General features: G+C 34.9%; 1 protein-coding gene across 1 annotated transcript in view; it reads right to left on the reverse strand.

Annotated features, from left to right (window-relative positions):
- PCDH15 (protocadherin related 15) overlaps positions 1-16,933 on the reverse strand; it is a 632,895-nt gene that overhangs the window by 323,592 nt on the left and 292,370 nt on the right. The window contains exon 8 of the mRNA XM_070432784.1: positions 7,129-7,299. Coding sequence (XP_070288885.1) covers positions 7,129-7,299 — 171 coding nt within the window. The remainder of the gene's footprint in view (positions 1-7,128; positions 7,300-16,933) is intronic.

Here is a 16,933-nt window from a genome sequence, read left to right on the forward strand (position 1 = left end):
GCATTTTACATCAGCTGCTGCCTCTTCCCAAAGCGATAATATATTGCATAATTAATTCAGCACAAGCAGTGACTATGCCAAATCTGTTTATTAAAAGATAGGGCTTCTACTGTTCTTCTCAATAAAGGTATTGCATTCTTTTACAGGACCAAAGTCAGAATGAATTAATTAGGAGTAGCATAATCAGAATAAATTAGGCTATCACAAAATAGATCTCAATTAAACATAGCTATTCAATAACTAATTTGAATTAGCTACTACCTCCCACGAGTCTCAGGGTAAAAACCCAGCCAGAGAAGAAATTACATTAATTATAATAATAGCACATCTAATATTATTAGATTCTTAGTATTTGCTAAAACAAGTTAAATGTGCTCCATGAAACTTTTCTAGTACTAAAAATCCCATATATTAGATATTTTCTTCCCATTTTATAGATAACAAATCCAACTGGAAGTTTAGAGACATTAAACAATGTTCACAACATCACACAGATTTCAACTTGGACTTGGTTTTTTTACATATTACCCTATATTATGGTAGTAAACACCTTTGAAATTTTTTTCTACACAGTTTAGTAAGCCATCAGGGAGTTGATATGGTTATGTTAAATTATAAATATTAAGTCCAAATTGAGTGACTGCCTTTTCTCTTAATGTGTGTTTCATAGAAAAACACATGTCTAAAGTTAATTTTAAATGATATTTTGAGTCCTGGCCAGTATAGCTCAGTGGATAGAGGATCAACCCACGCACCAGAGTCACGGGTTCGTTTCCCAGTCAAGGGTACTTACCTGGGTTGTGGGTTCCTACCCTGGGCAGGGCACATGCAGGAGACAACCAAGACACATCGATGTTTGTCTCTCCCTTCCTCTCTCTCCCTCCCTTTCATTCTCTCTAAAAATAAAGAAATTAATTAGTAAATATTTTGGAAAATAATTATCTTGAAAAACAAATATTTTGTAAAAAGAGTTGGATTTCCATCTTATTACTGAGCAGAATAGTGACTTTGCTCCTTTAATATCAACACATTCAATTCTTCCTTTTGTTTTTCATACTTTAATTGTTCCACAAAAAATGAAAATATCTTCATATTGTCTACTGATGGACATTTTTATATTAGTTGAGCCTATTCAATGTAAATTTTGACTAGAGATAAAAGGAATAAGTGACTTGTTGGTTCTACTATAATGTCATATACCATTTCAGAATTACTATTATTATAATTTCAAACTCTAAACAATGTTTGCTGGATTCTAGTTTTTATATCTTTTCTTGGTGTTTAGCCATTATTTTCCCAACTTGGATGTAAAATTTCTGTGATCATTTACTGCTGGTAGTATGTGGGTATGATTGGTGGTGAGATGAAAAATGACAGATAATGCATTTTTGACTATGGTTATATGTTATTTTTCTTTTCAATCTACTTTGAGAAAAATCTTCTCTTTAAAAAATTTATGGGCAATTTTAAAATTGTCAATTGTTTTGTTCTCCATCCATCACATTGCTGGCCCAAAGAGAGCTCCATAATACACATTTTGAAACTAAATGGCTTAATGTCGGAGGGGGGATGCATTTTAATATTTGTAACATTATGGAAAAGAAGGTATTATGAAGGTAATATGTTAGTACAATAATTTTAAACTAGGACTCCATATGGCAACTGGGAAATATGTTTACTTCATCTAAACCACCTATTAGACTCCTATTTGAAGGGTATCCTTGACTAGACAATGGCCAAGTATGGTAATGCTTGCTACTCTATTCTTATTTGAAAACACTAAAAGTATATTAAAATTAAGTATAAATATAAGTATATATGTGTTTATATGTATATCGTATATTATTTGAAGGTTATATAATTATAATAAACATATTTTATCATGTATAGGTAATAAAATAAATATAAATAATATATAAGTATATTCTTTGTTATATATAATAAATATGTATGTGATCTTTATATCTGCATATTTATGATAAATACACTCTACTCTGAGTGAGCAATCAAAAGCCATATTTATTTATATGCAGTAGCTCAGTGCACAATATATATTTCTTGAACTTTTAATCAATGATTTAATTCAGTTCAACATACATTGAACATTTACTATGTGACCTGACTGGGTTTTCAGGATATAATGACAAATACAAAATTCAAAAACATATGGTCTAGTGAAAGAGAAACAAGTAAACAACTGTAACACAAGGAGAATTTCAATACTTATAGCAGGAATACATGAGGACACAGAGAAAAGCTTAATTTTGAAAACCTACTATTTCAGAAACTTGAATAACAAATATCAATATGTGAAAGAAAGTGAAGAAAAGGGAGGGTAATACTTATAGAAGTTAAGTATCTACATACAATGCTCTGTGTTTCACGACAAGTTGCATCATGCAAATTAGAGATGAGATTATAAAGTGGTCAGACATAAAATTACTTTGAATGATATGCTAAAAGCTTGGGACTTATTGATGTATAGTAAAAAATGAAGTTTTAAAAAATTTTTAATCGGTGAGCACTCAGATCACAATTGTATTTCAAACAAAGAACTGCCTTCAGTGAGATGATATTGGAAAGTGGGAGAGACCAGAGGCCAGGGGTCCGGAGTTGAGAGCGTATCTGTAAGTGGGTATTTTGGCTGTGTAAGTATTTGAGTGACATTTAGAGGCAGTGCAGAGAGTATCTTTGGAGGTTGATTGAGTTTAGGTTAGGGGTTCATGGAAGTCTAGGTCCAAATCAACAACGACCCCCAAAGCAGTAACAACATGAGAATAAGCATGGATACATCAGAATGCATTAGAGAAGATAATGCAGCATTTCTGGGAAATATAGTTAAAAGCATATAGAAAAAGTAGTAAAGATAAGCTTGGAATTCATGTGAAATTCCAAGTCAGAAAACATATCTAGAACATCTAAATCATCCCTATAGGGAGAAAAATAACACTCACTGATACAGATTTAGTTTACAAAAGAGTTGTAAAGGATAGAAATCTAAATGTATCCCTAAGACTTAATAACGAATGAATGTATCAATCAATCAATCCAAGAGAAATTCAGTTTAAAAAAAGGCATTGATGATTTAAGAGGAGAAACCCGGGGCCATCCTGGGGAGGAAAAGAACCAGTAGTTTAATAAAACAGAAGAGAGGAGGGAGTTCCCAGATTGTAACACATTTAATGAGCATGAGCCAAGAGGTAATTATGTTGTACATCACTGCAAATCACCACCTCTCTTGAAATAACTGAGAAAGCTTCCCTGGAAGGAGAGAACACCATAAATAAGGCAGAGGAGGTAGGTTCGACAGTTACATGAAAACCGGAGTTCTTTATGGCAGAGTACAGTGGGGATATTTGTAGCTAAACAATCTTGGTATCCAACCCCAGGCTTTAAAACAGGGATGGAGAGAAACTCAGAGTGTGTTTTCTATCTGCTAATTGACTTGTCTGGTAGGCAAGTAATGCAGGCACAATAAATAAAGAAAGGTATACACAGTAAACACAGATAGTATGTCAATATTTTCATATTAATACTGTTTTGTTTCTATTCAGGAACAAATTACTCAGGAAAAACAAACAAACCAACCAACAACCAAACAACCAACCAGTATACACCTGTTCAATTCTGAAAAAAAATGTATAAGGGTTTACTATGTCTCTGTGCTTCAATAGAAAATGGAGAACATAGAGGTATGGATTCTATACTCTCCAAATTCTGCAGAATTTTCTCACAGTATGAGAAAAATTCAACTACTTAGGGATAATAACTTTAAAAGAGTCAGAAAGTGAGAATACAAACAATATACCAGTATGAGAAGCATTTTATCTCATCTTAGTTGTCAAGTCTCCTCAAGTAGCATACAATACAACATCCATTAGGGTCAAATAGATACTTATCAAAATAATCCTATATACTAGTAATAAAAGCCTAATATGCTAAGTGTCTGGTTGGCCGTTCAACCAATCAAAGTATAATATGCTAATGAAATGTTAAAACCACTTAACCACTTGCTATGATGTGCACTGGCCACCAAGGGGCAGACAGTTTACCAGTTGACCAGTCGCTATGATGTGCATTGACCACCAGGGGGAAGATACTCCAACTGGTAGGTTAGCTTCCTGCTGGGGTCTGGCTGATCAAGACTGAGATACTAGTATATGGCCAGACATGCTCTGGAGCTCTCCCACGGTCCCTCCCCGGCTGGCCAACCCCCATTTGTGCACCGTGGGGTCCATCGGCCTGGCCTGAACCCTCTCTCAATCTGGGAGCCCTCGGAGGATGTCAGAGAGCCGGTTTCAGCCCGATCCCACAGGCCAGGCCGAAGGACCCCACTGATGCACAAATTTGTACACTGGGCCTCTAGTAAAGAAATAATTAGCATAGGACTAAAATTCACTTTAGAACCCTTGAGACACCAGATTTATATATTTACATATTCATATAATATTAATCTTAGTGTTTGTGAAGACATTAATTTTTCTGAAGATATTTTTCAGAAGTAGAAAAACATGTAAAACACTTATTAGATAAGTTTATCTCTAAACACATGATTCTTTACATTTTAATAAACAGTAGATTTTAATTTTTACCATGTCCTGCTTCGTGAGTGAAAAAACTGTATTAGTCTACCTTTCAAAGTTTTTCTGAGCTCATAAATTCTACAAGCATTGTAGTGAAACTTAGAATGGTTTCTCAAGTCAAAATACCACTGCGGTAATTGGTGGAAAATTTTACAAAGAAGGTGAGCAGGTGTCAAAGCTTCAAAATTTAAAGAATTAATTCAGGAAAGGATCAGCAAGTATGTAATTAGAGTCATCATGTCCTGTTAAGCTGACATAAATGGTTAGTCCTCTTGCTCTAAATAGCAAGATCTTACTTATTGAAATTTCCAGCAATTTTAGCAAAATATGTAATGGAAAAGAAAAGAATGAAAGGACTGAGATCAACACAGCAATCTGAATATAAAACTCAAGAACTGGCTCCAGTTAAACGATAAGCAATCAGAGGGGTTTCAAGATAGTATGTGGAAGAGCACAGGGAAACTCATTATCAGCACTATGACTGATTAAAAAAACACACACAAACACACACACACACACATTTTATTTCAGAGAAGAAGGGAGAGGGAGAGATAGACAGAAACATCAATGATGAGAATCATTGATCAGCTGCCTCCCACACACCCCGCACTGCGATTGAGCCCGCAACCGGAGCATGTGCCCTGACCGGGAATCAAACCATGACCTCCTGATTCATAGGCCGATGCTCAATCATTGAGCCACACGGCCGGGCAATGACTGACTTTATTTTCCAAAGATTGCCACAGTAAAATTTCTTTCCCTATGTAATCTTCTTGTGTGTGATTGAGGCACAGGTCCCTTTATGGGATGGCATATCATTCTATTTCTTGAATCTGGCAGAGATTTGACAACAGCAGAAGAGCAAAGCAAATTACAAGGCTAGTTCATAAAAGTGCTGCCTAATTCTCTCAGGGAGTGTGTTCTTGGAACCCGGCGCCTGGCTGGGAGGGAACTCAGAGAGCCTAGGAGAGGCCCACACGGAGTGGAAATAAAGCCTGGAGCTCACAGCCATGCTTGAGCTTGTGACAACAGCCAGAATCAACTTGCTGAGTTAAGCACTCTGAAAGTGGGACCCAGCTCTCAGTCAAGGTGCCCCGGGCAATTCTACGTGGAGCAGAAACAAGGCGTTCCTTCAAGTCTGCCAAAATTGCAGCTTTATGAGTAAATTTGAAAATTCTTGTTGAAGCCATTAAGGTTAGGTGAATTGTTATGCAGCCACAAATAATTGGAACAATTGCCTAATTTTCCAAGTATGCATATTTACATTTTTTGGCAATAAAAACATACCTTGAATGGGTAAACATTTGCCATAATTATTTAAGTATGTAAAATTAAAATCCTCTTTATTTCACAGAATGTCAAAGAATGGGTCAATCTGTTAAAATTATGATGAAGCATAAAATTTGACCATTTTGGAATTTATAGCATAACATTTAATTCCAGATGCATGATTTTAAAGGAAAATACTTTTTACTTGTTAGTTGTAAGGCCACAGAAAAAGTTACTTAAAGTTTGTACCTCAGAAAGCTCATCTGTAACGTACCATAACAATGGTTACTATGCAAATGGATTTCAGTTAATATTTTTGTAGAGTTGAGCACAGTTTATGATGAACTGAACCATTAGTCATTATTATAATTTATATTTTTACCCCAAATCTGGAGCATAGCCTTGTCTTTAGCATGAAGCTATGTAACTATGAAAGATGCTTAATCTGTAATCTGGAAGAAAGAGGAAGGGAGGCTCAAAAATCCTTTATGAAATCAATCCAATGCTTCCCAATGCAAGCTCTGTCTTTTGTTACTTCTTTCAATACATCAAGCACTGTTAGACAGTCAGACAGATCATTGATTTTAGTCATTATTATAAGTGTGTCCTTCTCTTGGGATCTCACTGGTACACCAACAATATACATTAACTAAAAAAATAAAATAATACTGAACGTATAACTTTTTCTCATTATTTCAATTAAGCATTTCAAATAAAAGTTTAATATTATCTATCATTCATATAGCTCCTTTAGAATTTTTTAAGTCAGATGCAGAATCAAGTGTAGAAAACATGTATTCATACCTTACCTTCCTAATTCTTTAAAATATATTTAAGGAATAAATATTTGCATTCAGGATTCATTAGCTTTCATCTCCAAATAGCCAAGCATAATCTCCAGTAACAATTCTGAAGCTAAAGAGGCTAAAGAATATCTTTTTGACCTGTGTGTCCTCTGATTTTGGACTGCATTTTTACATGTGAATTTAAGGAAATGCTGGAGTTAGTTTTCAGAGTTTCACAGAACATATTGGGAACTGAACTCAGTGTAAACCGATCTGTTGCTTCATAACATACTTTCTACTTTGTAAATAACATAATTATGCACTGTGACCAAAAGTTTGCACATAGTCCCCAAAACAGGCCTCAGTATTTTCAACACCCATAGAGTGAATAAAGTTTGCTATTCTCACTTAATGTCTGCAAAATACTTGATCAGAATCTCACTGTGGTTAAAGAGGTGAAAGTGAAGATGAAAAGAACATGGTGTATTTACCGGAGTTCTCAGCTCAGGTATGGCAGCTTGATAGGTGAGTGGACGACAATCACGAGTGTTTGGCACCAGGACACAAGGAAGAAACATTGGTCCCAAGTCATCTCCATCCAGAACATCCACTGTGAGGGTGGTGGTGGTGGTTCGCCGTTCATTCAGATTTTGTGCACGGTCCTGTGAGAGAGAAAAAAAACAAGAAAAACAAACAACCAACACAATGGACTAATGTTTCCCTCACTTTGGCTAAACTCTGGACAGGTGCTCCTGATGACAGTCACCTGGCCTTTATTTCCCCAGAGCATTTACTTTAGAAAATTTGCAATTGAAAAATGTCTCTGCCCCTTTGAAATGTGAATCTTCTCCCTGCTCAATTTTTCTTGAACTATAGTTGACATACAATTTTATTTCAATTTCAGTGTACATGATTATACATTTATATACATATTATAATCACCATGATAATAAATCTTGCAACCATCTTTCACAGTATAGTTATTATAATATTATTATAAAAATTCAAAAATAAAAATAAAAATAGAACTACAACAGAACTGAACAATTAGTTCTACTTCTGGCTATTTATCTGAAGAAAATTAAAACATCAATTCAAAAGCTATATTCATCCCCATGGTTCAACCCAGCTCACACTTTTGCCAGTTTTATGATCCAAGACTCTTCTCAATGACCTAAGAATCATCCCTTTGAAATATAATCAAGGAAGATAGAGCTTCTATATCCTAGTCCCTGTGGGCGGATAGGACCATAACTTCCAGAGGAGGCTTGCTCCAAATTGCGGAACTACCTCCCATTACGAAGATACAAAAAAGTTTTCTTCTCCATTGAGAAGACCAATTAGCAAATAAAGATGATCTTTGATTCTCCAACCTAACTTTTTTTATGCTTTAAGCAATTTAGGCTTTTTAGATAAAATTGGGTTATTTTAAGAAAATACCTCATTAAAGAAAAATGAAGAGGAAAATAAAGGGAAGAAAAGAAAATAAAACCTGCTCGGTCTGCCGTACTCTTATTAAAGAAATAGTTTTGCATGCCTCACATAATTTATTCTACTTTGAAAGCATTGCTTATCTCCATGTAGTCTCCTGACATCATTAAAATAATCGTGTGCCTGGTTGATGTGGTTCAGTGGATAGAGCATTGGCCCTAGCACCAAAGGGTCCTGAGTTTGATTCCCTGTCAAAGGCAAGTATCTGGGTTGCAGGTTTCCTCTCTGGCCTTGGTGGGAGCATGTGCAGGGGGCAACCAATCCATGGATCTCTCTCCCGTAGATGGTTCTCTCTCTCCCCCCTCTCTTCCCTCCCTCAATCCCTCCTTCCACTCTCTCTAAAAACAAATGGAAAAAATGTCCTCTGGTGAGGATCAACAACAACAACAAAAAAATAATAACCTACTGTTCCAAATTTCAAAATGAAACCTATTTTATTTTGTTTCTCCATTATTTGGGACTCTATAAAGTTACAATTGCTAAGAAGAGTGTACTTGTAAAAGTAATGGGAGTTATGTTTCAACTTTTTCTCTTTTTCATTTGACATATATCGCCAAGAGAATAGTTATTTTTTGTTGCTGTTTTTTTTTAATTGAAATATAACTGACATACAGCAATGTATAAGTTTAAGGAATATAACATAATGACTTAACTTACATGTACTACTAAATGATTATTGCAGTAAGTTTAGTTAATATACATAATGTCATATAGATACTAAAAGAGTTTTTTGCAAGTTTTGTTTCCTTGTCATGAGAATTCCCATTCCAGCTCTTAAAAACTTCCTAGCCCTTCCTTGCATAAGAGTTGACTGCATTCTGGTCTCCTTTCTGTCGATATGCATTTCCCTGATGATTAGTGATGCTGAGCATCTTGTCATATGTTTTTGGGCCATTGGTATGCCCTCTTTGGAGAAATGTCTAACTGCCCATTTTGATATTGGATTGTTTGTGTGTGAGTGTGTGTGTGTGTGTGTTGTGTGTGTGTGTGTGTGTGTGTTTTAAGTTGTATAATCCTTATATATTTTGTAAGTATGGTTTGCAAATATCTTCTCCCATTCAGTGGGTTGTCTTATTGTTTTGTTGATGGTTTCCTTCTCTGTGCAAAAACATTTTAGCTTGATGTAGTCCTATGTGTTTAATTTTTCTTTATTTCTTAAAATTATACTTTAAATGTATGAGTTTAAATGTTTGAGTGTATAGAGAAAAATATTAATTTAACATAAATCCACAGGCTTCTTTTACATTTTGGCAAACACAGCTGGTTCATCAAATGTCCCATTTTAAAATTATGATTGCTTAGGATGAACTTTTACAAAAGACTGAATCAATCTCAATTTAATAAAAAAGTATTGAACAAGTAACATTAAATATGACCTTGGATGTGGAAAGACTACTTTAATATCCCAGAAGCAGTATTTCTACATTTGCATGCTACTCAGCCTTGCACCTTACACCTTACGTGTCACCACTAGGTCACTGTAATCAACAAAGTGGAATGTTTCCTATCTTAAGGTGTTTTTATTTAGTTATTTTTACTCTGTTAGCTACAAATCTCTCACTATTCTCTACTCTTGGGGTCATTGTCACTATTCTATAAAACAAATACAAGTGCATAACAGAGGGTGTGCATTTACCAACATACATAATGTAGGTTTTTATCTCATACTGGAAAAATATATTTCTTACAAAGTGTTGATCTATAAAATGTGAGTTTTTAAGTAGGGGGGGAGGGGGAAGAAAAGGCCAGAGAATCTATTGTGGGCTCAATTCCCAGTAGGGGACGTGCAAGAGACATCATCATTGATGTTTCTACCTCTCTCTCCTTCCTCTCTAAAATCAATAAAAATATTTATTAAAAAAATAGCTCAGAGAGAACTAAATCATTGTCACAGTCAATTCTTTTTTACAAAACACATTTTTATAAAACTAAAAATATTTCAACAGAGATCATATAAAGGCAATAAGACCTCTAACCGTCAGATGAGGATATGTCAATTCCTTCATCTCAAGTGAAATTTGTGTAAAATAGTTTAAGCACCCACTATTCTGTGATCAAACTAGAGACAAATACTTGTTTCTAACTCAATCATTTCCTGCTCTATATTTAGAAGTATATTAAGTTTAATATTGATTGTATTGAGTGGGACCAGAAAGATGTGGATTCTAACAAATACTATGAAATTATGCGTGACCTGCTTTTAAAATGAGTGTGAGGCAAACATGTCAAAGTTTGGATTTAGTTTTGAGGCAATGTCATAGGAAACTTGGAATAAAGAGCCAGCCATTTAACATTTACATAGTATTCAAGTAGTTTATAATTTAATAAAATGGCTAGAAGCGCTTACCAAACTCACTCATAGATACATATTTTAAAGACTCTTTTATTGCCTTATCAGGTATTTGCAGTAGAGAAATAAAAAAAAAAATGCAACATATTTAGAGTTGCCCTGAGTCTTTTGACCCTAACTCAGTTCACCAAGACCTCAGAGGTGTTTTTCTTGCTTCTGCTCACCAATGATAGATGGAATATCACTGACTGCAAATTTAAAACTTATCTTAGCAACATGATTCTGTTAAATTTCTATATTCAGAAAGAAAAACAGCTGTACCAGATTGCCTTGGTCTAAATCACTTTAAAAGTATTCCTTTTTCTTTTTCTTCTCTTCTTGAAATGGTATTTTTATTTGAAACATTTACCTATTTAAAAAATTATACATTCTAGTAGACAGGATAGTATCATAGTTTATATGTCCACATGCTTTCCTATCTTCATTACTTGGACATTTTATAAATGCTAAACCATTAACCTGCCATCTTCCCATTTCAGCTCCCCTCCCAAGAATATGCCCAAGAAATGGGCAGAGCTCCAAAAAATGGGTGTAAAATGAGCACTTATTCCACATATCAGTAGGCAGTCGATAGGTCAGGGTGGGGGTTACTTCTGAAAAGTTGTTTACATAGTTTGAATCTAAAACTATAGAAATCATTTTTATATGCAAGCCCATATAATTGCAATGTGTTGAAGGAGAGCTAACATATGCCATTTGGGCATACTGTTTATTTTGAATTAACATTACATATGAAACAGCTGGTACAAGAACAACACTTTGACCCTCCTTTGTACTCCGGAAAGCAGAAAATAAACTTTCATATGAAAAGTAACCTATCCATTCTAGGATCATAGAAAGCATCCTTATCACCAGAAATAGGGATTTTAGGACCCAGATGGCTCTAAACAAGCCTTCTTAATCCTCACTAATTTATTACCCTAAATCCTAATGCATTTGTTTTCCCAATTCTTTACAAATTTACTGTTTCCTTGTCTAAAGTTATAAAAGTTGTTTGATTTTTTAGTCTTATAGTTTTTATGGGGCTCATGTACATATAAAATTAAATTTGTTTTCCTCTTAATATGTCTTATTAGACTAGCCCCCAAAAGCTAGAAGGGAATGAGGTAAGAGGTTTCTGCTCCTACAGTTCACACACTTTTTAAAAAATATGCTTAGCGATTAGGAGAAAACACTGTAAACTTTTTTTTTTTCTGACAATTATTTAAGAGCTCTTGAGTAAATAGCCCTTAGTATTTTCCTCAGGATTAAAGTAATACAAAAGACAGTAGCTTGGAAGAAAATCTATGTATAGAAATGAATTTGATTCCTTTGTGACTTAGGATAACATCAAAATTAGAATCTGTGATAATAGAATGTATTGGAAACTTCAATAAAAGAAAACCCCATTGATTTTTACATTTCTCTGAAATTCCTTTCTGAGATTTTTTTCTTCTTTTCTCTATAACTAATCATTTCTTCATTTGATATTCATATGGAAAATAAAAAAGTGTGGGTGATAATGTTGTAAATACTATCAAGAAAACATGTACTATTATTTGTAATACCTTAGACAATAAAATAAAATAAAAACAAGTGATATTTTTTTATGGGGGCCAACCAAAACTCTTCTAACTTACTCAAGAATATAACATGTTCACATGGATAAAAATAACTTCCCTCAAAATCTGAGTGGTTCTTTTTGCAAAGCAATAAAATATTTGTACCATAAACAAAGCCAGGCCAAAGCTGAGTAACTTTCAGTATTTCTCACCAGACCTCTAGCCTCTTAGATACCATCTACTTTAAATTCAAAATGTATAGTTCCTATTTCAACTCTCCTTTTAACTTGAAGAGGCTTTATTTATTTTTATTTTTTAAATATGTTCTTGCCCAGCCAGTGTGGCTTAGTGGTTGAGCATTGACCTATGAACCAGGAAGTTGTGGTTCAATTACCAGTCAGGGCCAATGCCTGGTTGCAGACTCGATCTCCTTGTGTGGGGTGTGCAGGAGGCAGCTGATCAATGATTCCCTCTCATCATTGATGTTTCTGTCACTCTCCCTCTCCCTTCCTCTCTGAAATCAATAAAAATATATTTAAGAAAATATTCATATTGATTTTAGAGAGAGAGAAAGGGAGAGGGGTAGATAGAAACATTGATAAGAGAAACACTTGGATTGGCTGCCTCCTGCACATCCCACACTGGAAATGAAGCCTAGAACCTGGGCATGTGCCCTGACTAGGAATCCAACCTGTGTCCTCTTGGCTCATGGGTCAACGCTCAAGCACTGAGCCATACCGACCAGGCAGCTTGCAGAAGTTTTTAATGTTCATAGTTTAGTTTCTACATTGATTTACATACTATCAATAAAGTTATAAAAATATAAAACAATAAGAAAGATAATTTTTATATATGATATCATTATCCTATTTAAACACAACAATTAAACTATATAGATATTGGCATATACAAACTAGAAAATGTTTAACAACCAGCTCTCTGAGATAAGAAACACTGATTTGTAGTATCTGCCACTTGCAATACTGTAAATTCTTCCACTGTGGCCACAAATGTGAGGTCAGTGAACTCAGAGTTGGGAAGAGGTACCCACAATTGACCCTCAAGCAAGTATGAGCCAGCTTTTCAGCTCTAATAACCCAGTGTCTTCAGTAAATTACATATCAAAAAAGTAGAGACTATAGACAGTCTTCTTTATAATTTGTGGGACTTTTATATATTGCAACACTGGAAATAATATATTATCTACTAACATTAAAAGTAAATGAATATATATGTGTGTGTATATATATATATATATATATTCACACACACATATATATATATATATATATATATATATTCATTGTTATTCTATTTTTAAATTACCCATTTTAAACAGTAAATTAGAAGTACTTTAGTGGTTTATGTTATACTGTAATGATCTCAGAATATATTCCAAGCATTAATCTAAGTTCATTTTTGTTTGCTAACGTGATAATTCTGACAAGAACCCTATGTGGCATGTTTCATTAATATCTTCATTTTAGTTACGAAACTGACAGAGTATCCCCGAAGTCAGACAACTAGTAAATGGCAGAGCTGGGATTTTAATCCAACCAATGTGGTTCTAGAGTTCATGCTTTTACCACTAAACTTCACTCACTGCCTTTCATGATAGTCATGAGGGGAACTCTCAATTCCATACCCAAATGCAAAAACAAACAAACAAAATCTAAGTATAGTTGAATAAATTGTGATAGATGCTAATTTCAGTAGGTTCTACAACTTTAAAGAATATATTCTGCGAGGCCTGTGTGGCTCAGTGGTGGAGCATCAACCCATGAACCTGGAAGTTATAGTTAGATCTGAAGTCAATGCAGATGCCTGAGCATCTGGCTGGATAGGGGGTGTGCAGGAGGCAGCTGACCAATGCTTCTCTCTCATCGTTGAAGTTTCTATCTCTCCCTCTCTCTAACATCATACATATATTTCTGAAAAATTTTTAAAATACCCTAAAGTTATTATCTTCTATAGCTACTGTTCACATTTAATACAGTATACTTTAAATTTATATAAAATTTCTTTTTTCAATTCAATTAAAATCTTTCAACCTCTCATCCATTCCATTCCTTTCTTTCAATGATTCATATATATACTTCTATTTCATAATTTTATCCCTGACACATTAAAAACTTATCACTCTCTCCCTAGTTATGAGTAGTCAAGCAAATTGAATACAAATTGTTCCAGATGTCTTTATAAATATTTAAGTTTAGACAGCAATTAAGATTTTTGTTAGCTTGCATTTCTTTTTTTAAAAAAAAGCTCATTTTAAAGAGCACAATACAAACTAGCTTTCAGATACATGCTGTAGCACTCTGACTTTTTTGTGAATTATATTAGAGATTTTGAGTCTGAAAGGGAGATTGTATCTTTTGTTCATATATCTATTTGCATAGAAATTCTTTTTAAAAAATTCAGTATTATGGGAGCAGTATTGAGATCTTATAGATCTTCCTTTTTCCTGTGTCCAAGGTTTTCACTCTTGTTTCTTCCACTGGACATCAAGACAACCCACGATGAATTCAAAACAAACCTTAAGAATTTTCAATGAACGTCTAAAAGTTTGGCTTTAAAATTTTGATTTCTATTTATATCTACTCAAACACATGTAAATATGTGTGTATATATATATATATATATATATATATATATATATTCTCCCCTTTCTGAAGAAATACTCTAAGAAAGAGAGAAATGGCCATTTAGTGATGCCTTGTTACATAGACAATTTGCTCCTATTAAAAACAAATAAAAAATAGCACGGATCCAGAATGGCATCACTTGTGCTAAAGCCCATGATATCAAATCTAGGTTTATAACCTGACCTAACTGCAGTTCTGACCTTCACCAGATATCTAATCTTAATCAGTCCAGGATTTTCGGGTTTTGGTAAAGTAATCCATCACAAGGACTCTCTTCATTTTCCAAAGGAGGAAGAAGCAATCTGCATGAAAAAGCGCTAGCCTTTTTGTTGCCTCAAAAAAGATGATATTCTGCCCTAAAAATAATTATTTCTTTTCTTTTGCTAATAGCTTATTTGCCCCACCCTTCTTCCTATAAAATCATCCATTTCAGACAACTCCTCCAAGCACCCTTCTACTTGCAGAATGGGATGTTGCCAGATTCATAAATTGCTTAATAAAGCTAATTAGACTATGAAATGAACTTGACTGAATTTTGGGTTTTGACACCCCAGATCCACAGGATACATTGCACCTCCCCCAGTGGATGCCTGAAGCTGCAGATAATACCAAACCCTGCATATGCTATGCCTCTTCCTCTACATACATATCAATGACAATGCTTAATTTATAAATTAGCCACATTATGAGATTAACAACAATAATAATGAACTAGAAATTACTATAAAAGTTGTGTGAATGACTTTGGGGTCATTATTAACTAAAATAAAGACTACTTGATCATAATCACTGTGATGCTGTGACAATGAAATGGCTACTATTGACTAATGAAAAGGTAGAATATACAGCAAGGATACACTGGATAAAGGGATGATTTACTTACTGGGTAGGACAAAGTGGGAAAGCATGACATCACACTACTCAAAACGGCAAACAATTTAAAACTTATGAAGTACTTATTAAATTGTTTATTTTAATTTTCTATTTAATAGTTTCTGACTGTGGTTGACCAAGGGTAACTGAAAGTAAGGCGATAGAAGAGGGCTAGGCAGTCAGGGATTGGACCTTGAAAGAGGGAGAAGAATAGGGAAAACCTAGAATAACAGGACCTTGCAGACATGGATAGGCTGCAGCCTGCTGACTGCACCTTGCTCTAAGAACACACACACACACACACACACACACACACACACACGGACAAACAAAATGACCTAGAGTTGAACCCAGCTAGGAGGGAGTTGCTAGGGCAACCCAGCTAGGCAGGAGCAGTGACATCACCTGGGACCTGAAGTGGCAGTCCTCAATCAGGTCCTCAGGTCCATCCTGTCCATCTATTCCATTCATTCACAAAATGTAGGGATGTTGCTAAGGCAGAATTCTTTGAAAGAACCAATCAGAAGCCAGAAAAAAATATATATATATATCTCCCCTCAGACAAAGAATCTTAACCAGCAACCCACATGGGCACCCTTCCTGCTGCTCCCTGCAGCAGGGAGTCCATCCATCTTTCAATACACTTTGCTTCTTTTTACCATCTTTGCCTGTAAAACCAATTCTTTAGTTTTGGGAGAAAGTTTTGGACCAATCAGACCAGAAGTTTTGGCATCAAAACCACAGAAAGAGGCCCTAGCTGGTTTGGCTCAGTGGATAGAGCATTGGACTGCAGACGGAAGGGTCCCTGGTTTGATTCTGGTCAAAGGCACATGCCCAGGTTGTGGGCTCATCCCTACTAGGGGGTGTGCAGAAGGCAGCCAATCAATGATTCTCTCTCATCATTGATGTTTCTATCTCTCTCTCCCTCTCCCTCTCTCCCTTCCTCTCTGAAATCAATATATATATGTAGCTGCTCTCTGTGCTTTTTTAATATATATATATATATATATATATATATATATATATATATATATATATATTAAAAAAGCACAGAGAGCAACTACAGATAAGGGGAGACCAATGTAAACTTGTCAGAGTAGCTAATGGAGGATACTTCCCTTTTTTCCACTCCTTACTGTCTTTTTGTTCTGCTATATGAATAAGATTACAATGCATAGCCGTCCTTAAAGACACAAGATGGCTTCGGAGTCTCACTACCTTTTCAGAATATCCCTGTCACTTGTTATGGGGCTTTTGTAATGGTTAAAGTTGTCTGTGGTCAGCCTTGTTAGTTTTTATTCCTAAAATGTATCCTTAGTGCCAACATTATTTTTTCAGGTCATCAATGTGCCCAGCCCCAGAAGATGAACCATAGTTGCTGTCATCCAGAGATGAT

Source organism: Myotis yumanensis, unplaced genomic scaffold (assembly GCF_028538775.1).
Source record: "Myotis yumanensis isolate MYYU_CA2020_CCGP unplaced genomic scaffold, mMyoYum1.0.hap1 SCAF_13, whole genome shotgun sequence".
Classification (NCBI taxonomy): Eukaryota; Metazoa; Chordata; class Mammalia; order Chiroptera; family Vespertilionidae; genus Myotis; species Myotis yumanensis.